At 41.6% G+C, this 14,406-nt stretch overlaps 1 protein-coding gene across 1 annotated transcript in view; it reads right to left on the bottom strand.

Annotated features, from left to right (window-relative positions):
* Positions 1-90: 90 nt before the first annotated feature.
* The window catches only part of LOC144210741 (chondroitin sulfate proteoglycan 4-like), a 19,750-nt gene continuing 5,434 nt past the window's right edge, over positions 91-14,406 (bottom strand). The window contains exons 4-21 of the mRNA XM_077737587.1: positions 14,126-14,406; positions 13,794-14,021; positions 12,302-13,630; positions 11,261-11,353; positions 10,698-11,183; positions 10,492-10,626; positions 10,132-10,317; positions 9,281-9,463; positions 8,975-9,151; positions 8,489-8,687; positions 8,278-8,409; positions 7,119-7,294; positions 6,847-7,039; positions 6,373-6,544; positions 5,752-6,124; positions 5,523-5,675; positions 3,758-4,339; positions 91-3,504 (exon numbers count right to left, since the gene is read on the bottom strand). The exon at positions 14,126-14,406 is cut by the window's right edge and continues 91 nt beyond it. Of these exons, the coding sequence (XP_077593713.1) occupies positions 2,398-3,504; positions 3,758-4,339; positions 5,523-5,675; positions 5,752-6,124; positions 6,373-6,544; positions 6,847-7,039; positions 7,119-7,294; positions 8,278-8,409; positions 8,489-8,687; positions 8,975-9,151; positions 9,281-9,463; positions 10,132-10,317; positions 10,492-10,626; positions 10,698-11,183; positions 11,261-11,353; positions 12,302-13,630; positions 13,794-14,021; positions 14,126-14,406 (6,185 nt within the window). The 3' untranslated portion in view covers positions 91-2,397. The remainder of the gene's footprint in view (positions 3,505-3,757; positions 4,340-5,522; positions 5,676-5,751; positions 6,125-6,372; positions 6,545-6,846; positions 7,040-7,118; positions 7,295-8,277; positions 8,410-8,488; positions 8,688-8,974; positions 9,152-9,280; positions 9,464-10,131; positions 10,318-10,491; positions 10,627-10,697; positions 11,184-11,260; positions 11,354-12,301; positions 13,631-13,793; positions 14,022-14,125) is intronic.

The following is a 14,406-nucleotide window of genomic DNA, read 5'->3' on the forward strand; positions in this document are numbered from 1 at the left end:
TATATATATATATATATATATATATATATATATATATATATATATATATATATATATATATTTTTTTTTTTTTTATTATTATTATTTTTTTTTTAACTTCAGTGCTGAGTTCGAGTAGCAAGCGTAGGACAGGGGAGTGGCTTCCGCTCGCGAGTTTCAGCGTTGATTTGCACATTTTTATGAACTCCCCCATAAAAACAAATTTAATTAACCAAAAAAAATTCCCCCAGAAAAAAAACAATGTAGTGAAGCCGTGATAGTTGAAGCCACAATATTTGAGGGATTACTGTATAAAATAGCTCTGCTGATTTTATAAAACATATAAAGTGTAATCAATAAGGACTGATTATGTATTAAATGTTGTTTTAGGGAGGCAAAAGAAAAAACTATTTAGAACTGTTAAATGCTGAAAGTTCACCACCACATATAAATCAGCACACATTTCATTATTTCTAAATATGTATTTTTATTGCAAAATAAATCTTTTTCATCGCTTAGTAAGAGATTGTGGCATTAAAAGAAACTGAGGGAGAAAACAAATATTAAATGGTTTAACCAGCAAAGGGTTTTCACAAATCAAGTATTAAACTGGAAAAGCATTACAATGAGTAAATTTTGTGAGTTGAAAGTACGTGGAATTTTTTGTTGTTGTTATTATTAATTTGGACTTTTAGCAATGTACATAAAACATTTAACCTAATGTCGATGTTTTTCTAATGTGCATAATCGCTACAGGAAATGGTTTTACCAAAGTATACAAATATTGTAATTTTCACAGGAGTCACAAAATATTATAAAGTAAATTATGGAAAAAAAACAGCTTGAGAACAAAACTGTAAAACTGTGTTTTACATTTTCTTTATTATTCTGTCAGTGGTTTGCAATGGTAGGGAACTGTATTTTATCACACGGAGATCTGTTTGCAATATTTAGTCACTTTATTCCTTGTCATGAGAGGAAAATATTATGTCTCACCATGTGATAAAAGAAAGCCCCGAAAAAAATTGGATTGATGGTATGAAACTTTTAAGCGAGATGCAATATAGTTCAACAAACCTGCGAACTAGGGTTTTTTTTTTTTGTTAGTTGTTTTGTTATTCAAGTATGTTTTCAAATTTAAAAAAAAATGTGACTAAAGGAACAATAAAAGAAATAAGAAATTAGGTGTGTCTCTTTAATGGTCGATAATGCACAACTCTAAGACACTGATTATTTTTTACATGTTGTAAAACTTTCAGGTCCTCACTAGTGTTCTTTAAGCTTAGTTTTTTTTTTTTTGTGTAAACACTATCATCTTCATCCATTCCTCATTTATCCATGCACGAATGAGCTTTATTTTGTGGATCAATGTCCACCCAACCTCAGAGGTCATTTCCGGGGCTTCCTCTTGATTAAGTAGAACTTGATTTAATCAATGCAACACAATCAGATGTCTATTTTTCAGGTAATATGCATTGAATGCTCTTGAAATTCGATAAATAGATTTTATCAAGCCTTGGAGCCAAATAGTAATTTTCAAAGTGTTCTTTTTCTCGTAATAATATAGGAATTGATCTAAAATTTTAAAAAATGCAATGGTATTTGAATAAAATTAATTTACAGAATCTTCAGAAAGTAGAAATTCAGTAATACTTAAACAATTCCCGGACATATGAGGAATTTGAGATGCGAGTAAAATTCCGAGCAAATATTTGTCTTGAGATACAGGACACATTTTGAGATTTGAGGATTTGGGACACCCAATTGGCCAGGCTGCAAGAGGCTATTTATGATTTTCTAGGCGCATCTCCCTTTAGCTAAGATCTCTACGAGCACGAGGCGGAGCGTTGCATTTTTTCTGTATTTTTTTTGTGTTTGCATTAGTCCGTGCAGAATTAAGGGAAACACAATTGATCCAAAGCAAGCCGGTGCAATGAAGGGTAGTGCAAAGAAAAGGCATATGGTGACAATCGATATTAAGCATGAAATAATTGTAAAACATGAGTAATGTACGCGTGACTGAGCTGGCTCGTCAATGCGTATGGAGAAGCAAGAAGTTTGCCCCGAAAACCACGAAGGCTGGAAAGAGAGTGTGCATGCCCTCTAATGGTTAACTTGTAACCTACAGCAACAATAAGAACAAAATGCCCTGATAAAAAAGGGCTCCTCAAGGATCAATAACTACTGGCTCATGGTACATAGCTTCCAAGTGTCAATACATTCTGTTCACGAACGATGGAGAAGTTGGACTTGAAATTAAAATCAACTCAACTACTTGAGCAGCGGCTTGACAGGCATTTAGCTTGTTAAAAAAAAAGTCTAACACTCGCGCCACCTGTGAGTGTCACTAAACAGAAAAATTAAAGAAATGCGCTTTTAATTGAAGAATAACAAAAGCTAAACATGCATGTAATTAAGTCAAACCCAATATTGATTGTCTTTAAGCATTGCAGCGGTAGATTTGGATCTGCGAGAGGTCTCGAATTCTGCAGAGAGGGTCGGTGATACATTTCTATCAATGATTTTCTCCCTCGTGTGACTTTCATAATTTCTCATATTCTCATCACTGCTTGTAGCCCCAGGATCAGATGGCCCCCAGAATCTCATACCTGGGGCCAGACTCTTTCTCCTGGGGCCTTCCAGTGCCTTTGGCGAAGCAGGACAGCTAGCTGCGCGGAGCGGGGTGACCAATGCAGGCGGTGCAGCCGCGCTTTGCTCCAATTCACCCAAGTACGGGCCACCCTCAGCGGGTAAGTGAACTGCGGCAAGCTCCTGAAGGAGACGCATCCTGGCTTGCTTTTCCTTTCGGTGTCGGAAAACCAGGATCAGTACCACCAGAATGACGATGAGGAGCAAACAGGCCAGCAGAGGCAGAATAATAAGCAATGGATCCGATGCAGGACGAGGTAGAACCTGGACATGAATTGGACGGGTATCGGGAGGCCTAGCCAGACTGTGTTCTGGCTCGGGGTGAGGACGAGGCTCCGGGGGGGATCCACCTCCCCAGATTGGTCCTTTCACTCCACTCCTTGACCGGCTGCCATGACCCCCGGTGCGACTGTGATTGGCCTCACGGTGATGAGGTCTCTGCTTATTCTGTGTCTTATTGTGCTTCTTGTGTGTCAGAATATGAGGATGTAAATCCACTTCCTCCACGCTGGACCCCTTTTGGTCTCCTCGTCTTCCCCCTTCTGTAGCGGTCCTGTTCCGTGTCGTCTTGTTTTCGCTAATCACAGCGTCGTTTTTTTTGGAGCCACTTGGCCCCTGATACATTTGATGGTGAGGTAAGATGGTGAAGTGAAGCTCACCTTTAGCTGGCTGGACGTTGCCAGCCTTGAGCAGAAAGACAAAAGAATCGTTGAGAGGCGTCGCTGGGGCGTGGCCTAGAGCCGTCGTCAATATTGTTTTGTTACTCAGAGATTGACTGTCACTCAGCGTCTCCTCAATGGCAACGCGTCCTTGCACCACATCACGGAAAGTAAATGACTTCAGGATTTCAGGAGCGCCTCTAGGGTCATAGGTCATCTGCAAACATGCATTGGAGAGAGATTTAATATTTAAAGTGACACACTTAGTATAAATTACTGTCATGTGGAAGATGCTTGTTTAAAGTATTTACAAACTGAAAATCAAAAATAACTGAGATCCCTGAAAATGGAAAAAAAACGTTTTTAAATAACAGCATTTAATAGCTTTGTCTTCTTTTGCCAGTTCAAAAGACTTGTTCAATGGCCTATGAAAGCAATAATGAAATGACTGACGTAATTAATGACAATACCTTGACTAGTTTCCCATGTTTTGGTGGAGATAGAACCTCAAAGACAGGATTGTCTCTGCTGATTCTCGCCAGTTCAGAAGCATCCATCATGGCTTTCCCCAGTTTTACTGCGATGCCACTTGGGACTCTCACTGGTTCTCGCAGATAGATGAGTGGCCGCACAACCACCTTCACTGTTTGCTCAGTCACGTTTCCAAATTCGATGTCTGGCGCTGAGGCCGATACCGAGATTTTAAAGCTGTCTTCCGATTCGCTGAGATCCGTCATGTGGTAGACCACACGGCAAAATTGGAGATCCTCATGGAAGAAGGTCATGACTTCCTGGTCATTTATTGCAATGCGCCCGTGACGAGGGTGTGCTGTAACAGTGTAGGTGATGTTAGCCTGGGTGCGACTGTTTGTTTGAGCTGCGAGCTGGTTCGTTGTCAGGATCACCGCAGTCTTGCCTTGAACCAATGACAGCCCAGTGTTGTTCACAATGGAGACAGAGGGCTTAATCACCTCCAAACTAAACAATTTGTAGAGCGGACGGTGATGACCATCAGTGACGTTGAAATAAAAAACTCCAGTTGATGCTTCCCCCTGCAAGGTCAAGCCCACCCAAGATACAAAAAGTAAGAGATGGAATATAATTCAATCTTCTAAGCCTTCTCTGCTGACCCTGTTTTGCAGTTTAAATCACACATACTAATTTGTAGGGATTTATTCAGGTCATTCAATTATTTTTCTTTCATACCATGACTGTGTCTTGCCTGTGCAGCTTCTACTTTATGTTATTGTTTCGTCACGCAAATAGCAACAACAGCTAACTATGCTACAGCAATTGGGAACAAAATTAGATGCATTTGGTCTTGGAAACATTATCCCTAGTGAGTATCTTGCAGTCCATCCAGTTCTGTTTTTATGCCTTTGCCGTGTAATTAGATGAAACCTACCATATTTTCTCACATATTAGCCGCCTTCACCTATAAGCCATACCATTAAAATTGCCTTAAAATTGTTGAATTTTACTATTTCTCTCGTATAAGAAAACCCTCGGTTCACACTTATCACCTCCATTTTCATGGTTTCTTAGCGAGTACAAATGTGTTTCTTTGAGGGGAAACTCTTAAGAAGAATCATCCCACGTGGTATTTCTTAGATACTTTATGAATCAAAAGGATCGTCTGCTGAATTGCACATTCTTAGAGGGTGTTGCCTGCATGTAGGCAAATTCAAAAAGGAAGTAACATGGAAGTGTGCGTAGTGGTCTGGTTTGTCAGCCCTAGGTAAGATGGCGGTGCCCTGAGCGAGCAATGGCAAGCACAAGTGAGTTTTTTAATGTTTTACGCAAGGTACATTATTTTTTTTCCTGAATTTCATTCATAGACGTCAAAATTAATTTGTTTAGCGTTATGGTGTTTTGTCCTTGTCACCTTGCAGTTTTGTGCATGTCAAGTCTAATTTGTGCGCATATAAGCCATACCCTCAAATTAGTCATCATTTTATTGAGCGAAAAATATGGCGTTTATGCCATTTGGTTGTGAATTGCTTAACTGTGATGAAACGATTTGTTTAAATGGGTTCATAGAAGATAAACCATTGTGTTTTAGTAAGCAGGCACAGTGATTGGCTTGCTTTCCACGTTTAGCCAGAACGTTTAGAGAAGGCGCGCAACAAAACGCAGTTTTCTGCCTTCAGAAATGGGCAATATGAATATTTTCAACATTCCAAAGTATATACACAAATGGACAAACGTCATCAAGGACGGAAAGGCACACTTTACCTGCTGTATAAAATGCAGCCGGCCGTGGTTGACATCGTACTGGGTGAAAGATGTGACTGACTCTGGTCTTTCACCAAGCGTCAGGTAGCCATTGTTTGGCTTACTGATCACTAGGTAATGTAGCTCCTCTGGAGGGTTGTCATGATCTTCAACCTGTTATTGAGGGGAAAAGTGATCCTTAGTAAATGCAACACATTTTATTTTACCTTCAGTGTAATCATATTTTCACCTGCAGGTTGTCTGGTCCGAGAACGACTCTCTCCCCAATCACAACCTTCATACTAGGAGATTTGTTCCTGATCAGGGGGGGCTGGTCGTTGACCGGCATTACTGTAATGTTAAAAGTCTCTGTTATTGACAGGTTGTCCTCTACATGGTCATAATTCGTCAAGTTCACTGATGGAAGCGAGGATGAGGTTGAATAAAAAGATGAAGAGGCAGAATCTAAGGAAAAGGCCGACATGTGAGATGAAGATAAGGGGGCATCCATGGGAGCCACCCAGGCTTTAAAAGTGAAACTGTCACTTTTGGTTTCAGAGTCATCATGGATGTATGTGATGCCAAGTTTGTTTAGAGTGTTCTGAGAGAAATCCAGCAGCTCTCTGGAAAAAAAACAATGCATATTAAAAAGGATGTTCACACCAGGGGTGGCCAGGTCTGGTCCTCGAGAGCCGCTATCCAGTCTGTTTTCCATTTCTCCCTCCACCAACATACCTAAATCAAAAAATCTTGATCCGTAAAAGGCTGTATTAGGGCTCGCGAGGACCAGAGTTGGGCAGCCATGGTCTACACTAAACCTACACAATCTAAACAGATGCCGAAATAACGAGAAATTATGACATTCAGAGACCTCGTAAGGTTACGTCCTTGGATTGACAAAGTGCCGTGGTGTGGCAGGGAAATCACACGATAAATGACCTGGTGATCTTTCTGTAGTGGTTTGGGTATTTTTCGCAGGAGATTAGAGGCGTCGAGTTTAGATTGGTCAATGGTAACCCTGCCACCCTCTGACACCACAGCACCTAAAAGGCAGAAAACAGAAGATGACCTTTCCAAAATGGATCACAACCTTTGCAATTGTTATTCCTGAGGTATCCACAAAAAAATATCAAGTTGGACATTTTGCAACATATATAATTGGTGTAACAAAAGACTATATATACTTCAAAGACATGGTCGAAAAGTACAGTGTGTATCTTTTGCGGAATTTAGGAGCCCTGTCAATGTTATATTTTGACAGTTATAGTTTACTGATCAAGATGGCTCTATTTAAACACGGGGTAAAAACATTCTAGCTTGAACGACAGATGAGGACATCCAATACCTGCATTGTTTGAGAGTTTGGTGTTATGTTGACTATTGTGATGTTTGTTTGCCTGGTAGGAGATCAATATTGTGAAGGTAGATGGCGGAAGGAAAGCCGGAGGAGAAGACACAGTAAAAGAAAATGTATCCGAGGCCAACCTTCCCACTGATTCTGGCTTGTTCTGATCGTACAAGATAGTGCCTGAGTTCACCTGAAGCAGACATAAATATTTGAATGTACAATTTCTAATGGAATTATATTCTGGGTTTAGACAAACAAATAGTAACCACCATGCTCTGTGTAAATGTAGAAATCTCTTGAGTAGAGTTGTCCGACATGTGGCAGACCAAGCGGCCAAGTTTCGGAGGGATGGTCACCGTAAACGTAACCGTGTGGTTTCTTCCAATGACAGTGGGGTCGTTTATCATCACCTGCAGCTCCTGCTCAGAAATTGGCGTCACTGAACCTTTAATGTTGAAAAGAACACAGAATGTTTAAGATCTATATAAAAAGTTGTAATTTCACTCTTAAGGATGCATTCATTGTGTTTTAAAGTAAAAATACTATGTATTTGTTTGTCTTAAAAATATGATGACAATTTTGAAGGTCTGGGTGAAAAGCATAACTTATGGAGAAGGTACACAGACGATTCGCCGAAAGACGTTTCGCCGACGGACATGCTTTGCCTTCAAGTCCATGTAGATTCTCGGTCAAGCTATCACCAGTAAAAAAAAAAAATCTTTACGTGATGGAGATGCGGCAAGAAAGATGCTCTTCTCAGTAGCCTCTGTCATACTTGACCACCCGGATGGCCACATCGGGAACCATCACATATCAAATTTGTCTCGTATCTCAAGGCAAAAATTTGCTCAGAATTTGCCTCGTATCTCAAATTTCTGGTATGTTGGGACACTTGTATGTCAAGGTATTACTGTCCGATCAGAGGCAAGGGACACCCTGAATTGGTGGTCAGCCGATCGCAGGGCACAAGGAGACAAACACCCATTCTCACTCACACTCATACCTAGGGGAAATTTGTAGTGTCCAATCAGCCTACCATGCAAGTTTTTGGAATGAGGGAGAAAACTGGGGCACCCGGAGGAAACCCACACAGGCTCGGGGAGAACATGCAAACTCCACACAGATGGACATGACCTGGATTTGGACCCAGGACTCCAGAGCTGTGAGGCCGACACGCTTAACACTCGCGTCACTCCGTAATGGAATTTATTGTTAATTTAGCGATACTAGTACTGTGATCGTTCTGTTCATTCGGTTATTGTCACTACTGCGTATCTGCACAAGGGCCACTGGGGTGCTGGAGCATATGGTAATCCAATGAAAAATGTGATCTAATTCCATCATTTTATGATATTCTAACAGGTTTAAGTCATTTCCTGGTCAGAGGTCAGACGTTTTAATTGCTGCAAAGAAACATAATTGGTCTACCTGGGTACACCTCAATTGGATGGTTTCTATGGAGAGTAAGAATAAGAGAATAGGCTGTAGTGAGGAAGATCTGGCGAGGAGCAAAATTCACGCCGTCATTAACTTGAAAGTGGAAACCACCAGACAAAGCGCCTAAATAAGAGAAAAGACAAGGCCAGCTTCAATAAAACAATATTTGTTCAACAACCTGTAGATTTGTATTGTGTCCCACCACTGTGCACGAAGACCAGCTGGTCTTTTGCAATGTGACTCTGTGTGAAGTTCAGAATGTGTCTGGAGTAAGAACTCCTGAGAGCTAGGTAACCATTACTAGGTGGTGTGACGACAAACTCAAGCGAATTGGGTGGAGTATCTAAATCCTCTGCACATAGAGCTTCCTCAGAGATTCCTGTCACCGAACTCACCCAAACCTAAGGGGAACAATGAGAAGAATTAACACTAGAAATCATATGGGATTTCGAGATAGTACAGTGAACCTTCACAGCTCAAGCCTAAATGGTTACAGAATTACCTCCCATCCCCCGAAAAAAAATACCCTAAGCAACTTCTGCCTATCAACATTTTTCTGTTTACGTTTATTATCATCATCAACACAGAGAGTTTGGGTTTCTCGTTGTCATAATCAGAATTTAAGAATTTACTGAACTTGTACCAAGCAATATTTTCTACTACAAAAATATTTAGGTTATTACAGTACCTTCAGGCCTTGGTTTTTTGTAACAACGGGCGTCTCATCATTGACAGGTGTGACAATGATATGAACAGTACAGGGTAGACTGTGCTTCTGGTTCTCAGTGAGATTAGCCATTATGGTGAAGCTGTCTCTCATTGTGTCACTGCCATCATGGATATAGGAAATGTACTCATGTTCCACCTGGAAAATGAACATTTTTTTTATATTGAGGGAATTAACCCCCAAACAATGTAGTCACGATTTTAATCTGTCTACCACATTTAAATAAAACATTTCAGAAAATTGAACACAGACGAGACGTATGTGAACCTCTGCATGCGTGAATGCACCGATGGGCATTCCTGGAATCCGACTGTGCTCCAAGTGACCGTGTCGAGGAGGAATAACAATCTGATAGAGGAAATTCATCCCTGAGAAGTGGTGACTGTCTACCATAATGATGTCAGGGGTGAGTGGCAGGCACGACCCCTCATCCAAGGTCAGATCCGACACCTACAGAGTCAAGCACAACTTCACTGTTTTTGCGTTGTCAAAACTTGCTTCATCTTCTATTTCAGGCGTAGGGAACCTTTTGGACCGAGAGTACAATATGTTTCTAAATTATTTTAATAGCATTGTTACGCTGTTGCTAATTAATGAGTATATGTGGCGCATGTAAAGGAGTCTAATCAAAAGAAAAATTATGACTAAAGCAGTGCTAGAGTTAATGTCGGCACCATTTAAATTGTGATGTGCCAGTGTGAAGCTCCCATTGGTCAATGGATCGCATTCGAGGTAATGTCGCGAACACAGAGACATGCCACCACGAGCCTCCCATTGGTTGATGCAGCAATGCTAGAATTAGTGTCGGCGCCACTGATGTGACACAATGAGCTGCCATTGGTTGATATAGCTGCACTAGAGTTAGTGTCCGGCCAACTTGCTGTGCCAACTCGAGACTCCCATTGGTCGATAAGCGGAGCTCGAGGTAATGTAATGGACAGAGTGATGGACCAACGTGAGGCTCTAATATTGGTGCATTCGGGACTCAGATCTCTCACCAGTCAGTTCCAAATTTTAGCTTGCAAGTTAGCAAAGAGCCATATGCACCCATCAAAAATGACTGTATGGCTTGCGAGCCATAGATTCCCGACCAATGTTCTATTTTGTTCTACTGGTACCTTCAATGGAAGCAATGATGGAATAATATCTATCTCCAGTCTTATGGGTCCAACCTTTGTGAGGCCGTTAGTGGCCTCTAATAGAGCAGAATCATTGGTGATTCCTGAAGCCCACTGGAGGTAAATGACTAATCCTTGATTAATGTCCTCCTGGGTAAAAGAGGTTGTTGGCTGCTGTTTGAATTCCTGCAATATTCAGGAAAACAAGTTCCATTAAAGGAATTTATAACTCACCGACTACTGTAGGTTATTAGTACATATTTTATAGTGCTCAAGAAGATTAAAGACAGTTTGATAATAGCTTGGAAATTAGCTCACATATCACAGAATCTACATTTGGATTAAGCTTAGTTTGTGCACCTGAAAGAGACGTCGCTGTCCTCCATTTTTTGCACGGCGCTTTTTGTCATTGGAAATCTTCTCGATCCGGCCTACAGTTGGAGGCTTTTGGATTACAAAGACTATCTCTGAAGGCTGGCTGTCCTCGTGGACCACCTGTTTTTCAGGAGTTAGTTAACAATGTGAAAAAATATGTTTTGTTTAAATCCCAAAACCTACCGACTTACCTCTAAATGGGCCTTGTTTAAGGACACATTCTGTCCCTCTGCCACAACCACAGGATGATTACTTATGACCGTTGGCAGCATTTGATGGCTCTCAAGATAAATTTTTATCTGCACGCCAATGTCCAGATGCACTTCCCTCCTCCAATCATCTGACTTCCTCTCCCTACTTATCTCGCTTGCTCTTGCTGTGATATTAAACCCATCTGACAACTCATGGCTCCCGTCATGATGATAAACCAAGGACTCTATCTCTAGATCATTTTGGGTGAATGACGATACAACACCTGCAGCAGTTTCATCTCCCTTAAAACGGAGGATTCCATGTTTGGGTGGAATGAAGACCTCAAAGGTGACTTGCTGTGACTCTCGGATGTCAAGGTTACTAATAACGCTGAGGTTGTGTGAAGTTAGAGTTGTTATCTTACCCCGTTGGACCGCCAGGCCTGTGTTGTTTTTCACTTCAAGGTAAGGGTCTTGTGCCTTTACCTAAGTGTAACAACAAGAGGTTTTTGGTTTGCAGTCTATCAAAAACTTTGTAGGCATAACTAAATCAAACAAATTACCTCCATCAAAGTAGAAACATAATGTTTCCCATCTGACACAAAAATGACAAAACGTCCAAAGCTGACTCCGCTGTGGACGAACAACACATTTTTCTGTGGGATAACATGAAAATTGAGACAAGGGGTGAACAATTATAGAATACATATGTCCATTCATTCATTTCTATACCGCTTATCTTCACAAGGGTCACGGGAAGCTGGAGCATATCCCAAATCACTATTAGCTATTACCAACCATTCAGTCATTCATTTTCTTAACCTCTTTATCCTTACTAGGGCCACGGGGGTGCCGGAGCCTATCCCAGCTGACGAGGCACCCTGATTTGGTGGCCAGCCGAATGCAGGGCACGAGCAGACAAACCACCATTCACGCTCACATCCATACCTAGGGGCAATTTAGTCCAACCAGCCCACGATAGATGTTTGTGGAATGTGAGATGAAACTGGAGTAGCCGGAGAAAACCCACACAGGACCAGTGAGAACATGCAAAATCCACACATATACTTCAGAACTGTGAGGCCGGCGCACTGACGAGCTAACCACTCACCCACCGGGCCATCATACTAAAAAATACAATATTAAAGCCGGACCGGCGACTGAATGGTTAGCGCTTTGTCCTCACAGAGGGGTCCACCTTTGTGGAGTTTGCCTGATCCTTGTGGGTTTCCTCTGGGTACTCTGGTTCCCTCCCACATTCTAAAGACATGCATGGTACGCTGACTGGGCACTCTAAATTGCCCCTAGTTATGAGTGTGAGCGTGAATGGTTGTTTGTCTCCTTGTGCCCTGTGATTGGCTGGCCACCAATTTTGGGTGTCCCCCGCCACTGGCCCGGTGTCAGCTGGGATCTCCAGCAGCCCCCCGTGCCCATAGTGAGGATAAACCGGTGCAGAAAATGAGAATAAATGAGAAAATACAATATTGTTATACACACTTATACGAGCGAGCATATACAGACCCACGCACATATTAGTAAATTCTTCTATCGTGGTCAAAGTAATTCATTGGTAGACATATTATATTCAATGATATTAAAATTACCTGCTTGAGATCTCGCTGTGTGAACTGGTAGAGTTTTTGATTTGGTGCAGTGGCCAGGACCAGCTCCCCCATTGGAATTCCTCTCCGGGTATATACCAACCAGTCGTCCTCAAAGTCTGAATCATCGTCCCGGTAACAAAGGTCGTTCAAAGTCACTAGCCTCTGGCCATCTCGGGCCACATGAAAAACGTTATCAACGACCCGGACAGGTCGCTGATCGTTGATGAGTTGGATTGAGATGTTCACCGTGTGTTCCACTGTGTTTCTTTCCTCCTTTTTGCCACTGAATTTGGTTGGTTTGTAAACCACAATTTGAAAAGTGAAGGAATCCCACTTGGTCTCGCTGTCATCGTGCACATACATCACCCTTTCTTCGATGATATCTTGATTGGTGAAGAAAGCTAAAGTTTTGTCACTTTTCAAGGTCGAGTTAGAGAGGTTGTTCCTACTTATTTGGCCATGCCTCGGATGCCCTGTAACGCTGTAGTGGACCTCACGGTTGCTTGCAATGTGAGTGAAGAGAATACTTTTTGTAAAGAATTTGCTTCCTCCTTCTGGCACTGATAACCCTTTGTTTACAACGGTAAAGTCCGTTAACTCGGTTCTGATGTGGATTCGGAATTCGTGACTTGTGGAGTTGGCAAGGGCAGAAAATGGCTGAAAGCTGCATAAGTCTCTAGTATCATCAAGCAGCTGATCAAGCAGCTCATATGTCAATAAGCCATCTGTAATATTCTTTTGGCTGAAAGTGGAGTCCATTTTTAGAACTCTATCAATGAGTAATAGCTGACCTTTCTTGGGTTCAGTTAGAAGTCTGAAATAAATGTCACTTTCACTGATTTTGACACCTTTGGTAATCACGTGAAGGTCTTCAGGAGTGACAACAACTTTTAGGACACCGCTAACCTCCATTTTACTTCTTGTAACCTTAAAGTGAATCCACCGTACCAGAATAGCAAAGATAAACTTCTCTGTAGCAATAGAGCCAATGCTAACATTGCATTTGAACTGGTCTGTGACATTCTGTGTCTGAATACCACGGTAAGTGCTGAGATACCGGATCTGTCGATTTGCTAAAAGCTTTTGAGAGAAGAATGTTGTTCGTTTCCATTTGCCACTTGAGTGCAAACATTGGAGTTCACCGTACTGAGGCAACTTTGTGATATTATAGAGAATTTCTACTGGCTGATCAACCACATTAATTTGTACTGCCAGATGATTGGTGTCGATGAGTGACGCTTGTCCCTGGTTCACCTCCAGTCCGGTATTATTCACCAATTTGTGCACAAGCTCCACCGCATAAATCCTTAGAACGACAGTCGTGCTGAACTGAAAAGGGAAAGAAACGAAATCACAGTATGCATAAAATAATTAGCATGTAATATTGTTTAGTCATTGCATTTTTAAATCAAATCAAATCAAAAGCCTTTATTATCATCCTACACAGCTGCGTATAACAAAATTGGTGGTGCAACTCCACTACAATACTTGCCTTATGACCATCACTGATCCTGAGTGCCATTCTGGAGGTGGAGACACCTGTATGGACAAAGCTAATCTTACCCTCCTCCAAATCATTCAGGGAGAACTTTTTTACTGCCTTGTTAGGGTTATCTCTGTGTTCCAGATGCCCAGCCTCATCGAAGTTTCCCATGGAGCTGAAGACAAGGTCAGCTTCACTGCTATCAGGGTCTGATGCATTCAGCAAATCTCTTGTCAGCTGGTAACATTGTCATATATTTCAGTCTGTCATGTTGAATGAAACGTGATCATAGGAAAACATCTGTAGACATAGGGATTTTCCAATAATTCACCAATACCTACCTGCCGTTTGGTATTCCGAAGAAGCATCAAAAGATTTCCCTTGGGCAGGCTGAGCACAGGCGCATCATTAACAGGAATTATGTTGATATTAACTTGGTACAACTTGTGCTCTTTCAAATGAACTTGGTTCTCCTCGTTACTTGAAAAGACAGAGAAAATGAAGCAGTCGTGTAGGTCCTCTGAGCCACTGTGAACATATACTACTCTGCCCTGCCAAAGGTCAAGAATGCTAAAAACTAGATCAGCCTCCTCTCTCCCTTTGGAATCTTCAGGACCGGAGT

This window comes from Stigmatopora nigra, chromosome 17 (assembly GCF_051989575.1).
Source record: "Stigmatopora nigra isolate UIUO_SnigA chromosome 17, RoL_Snig_1.1, whole genome shotgun sequence".
Classification (NCBI taxonomy): domain Eukaryota; kingdom Metazoa; phylum Chordata; class Actinopteri; order Syngnathiformes; family Syngnathidae; genus Stigmatopora; species Stigmatopora nigra.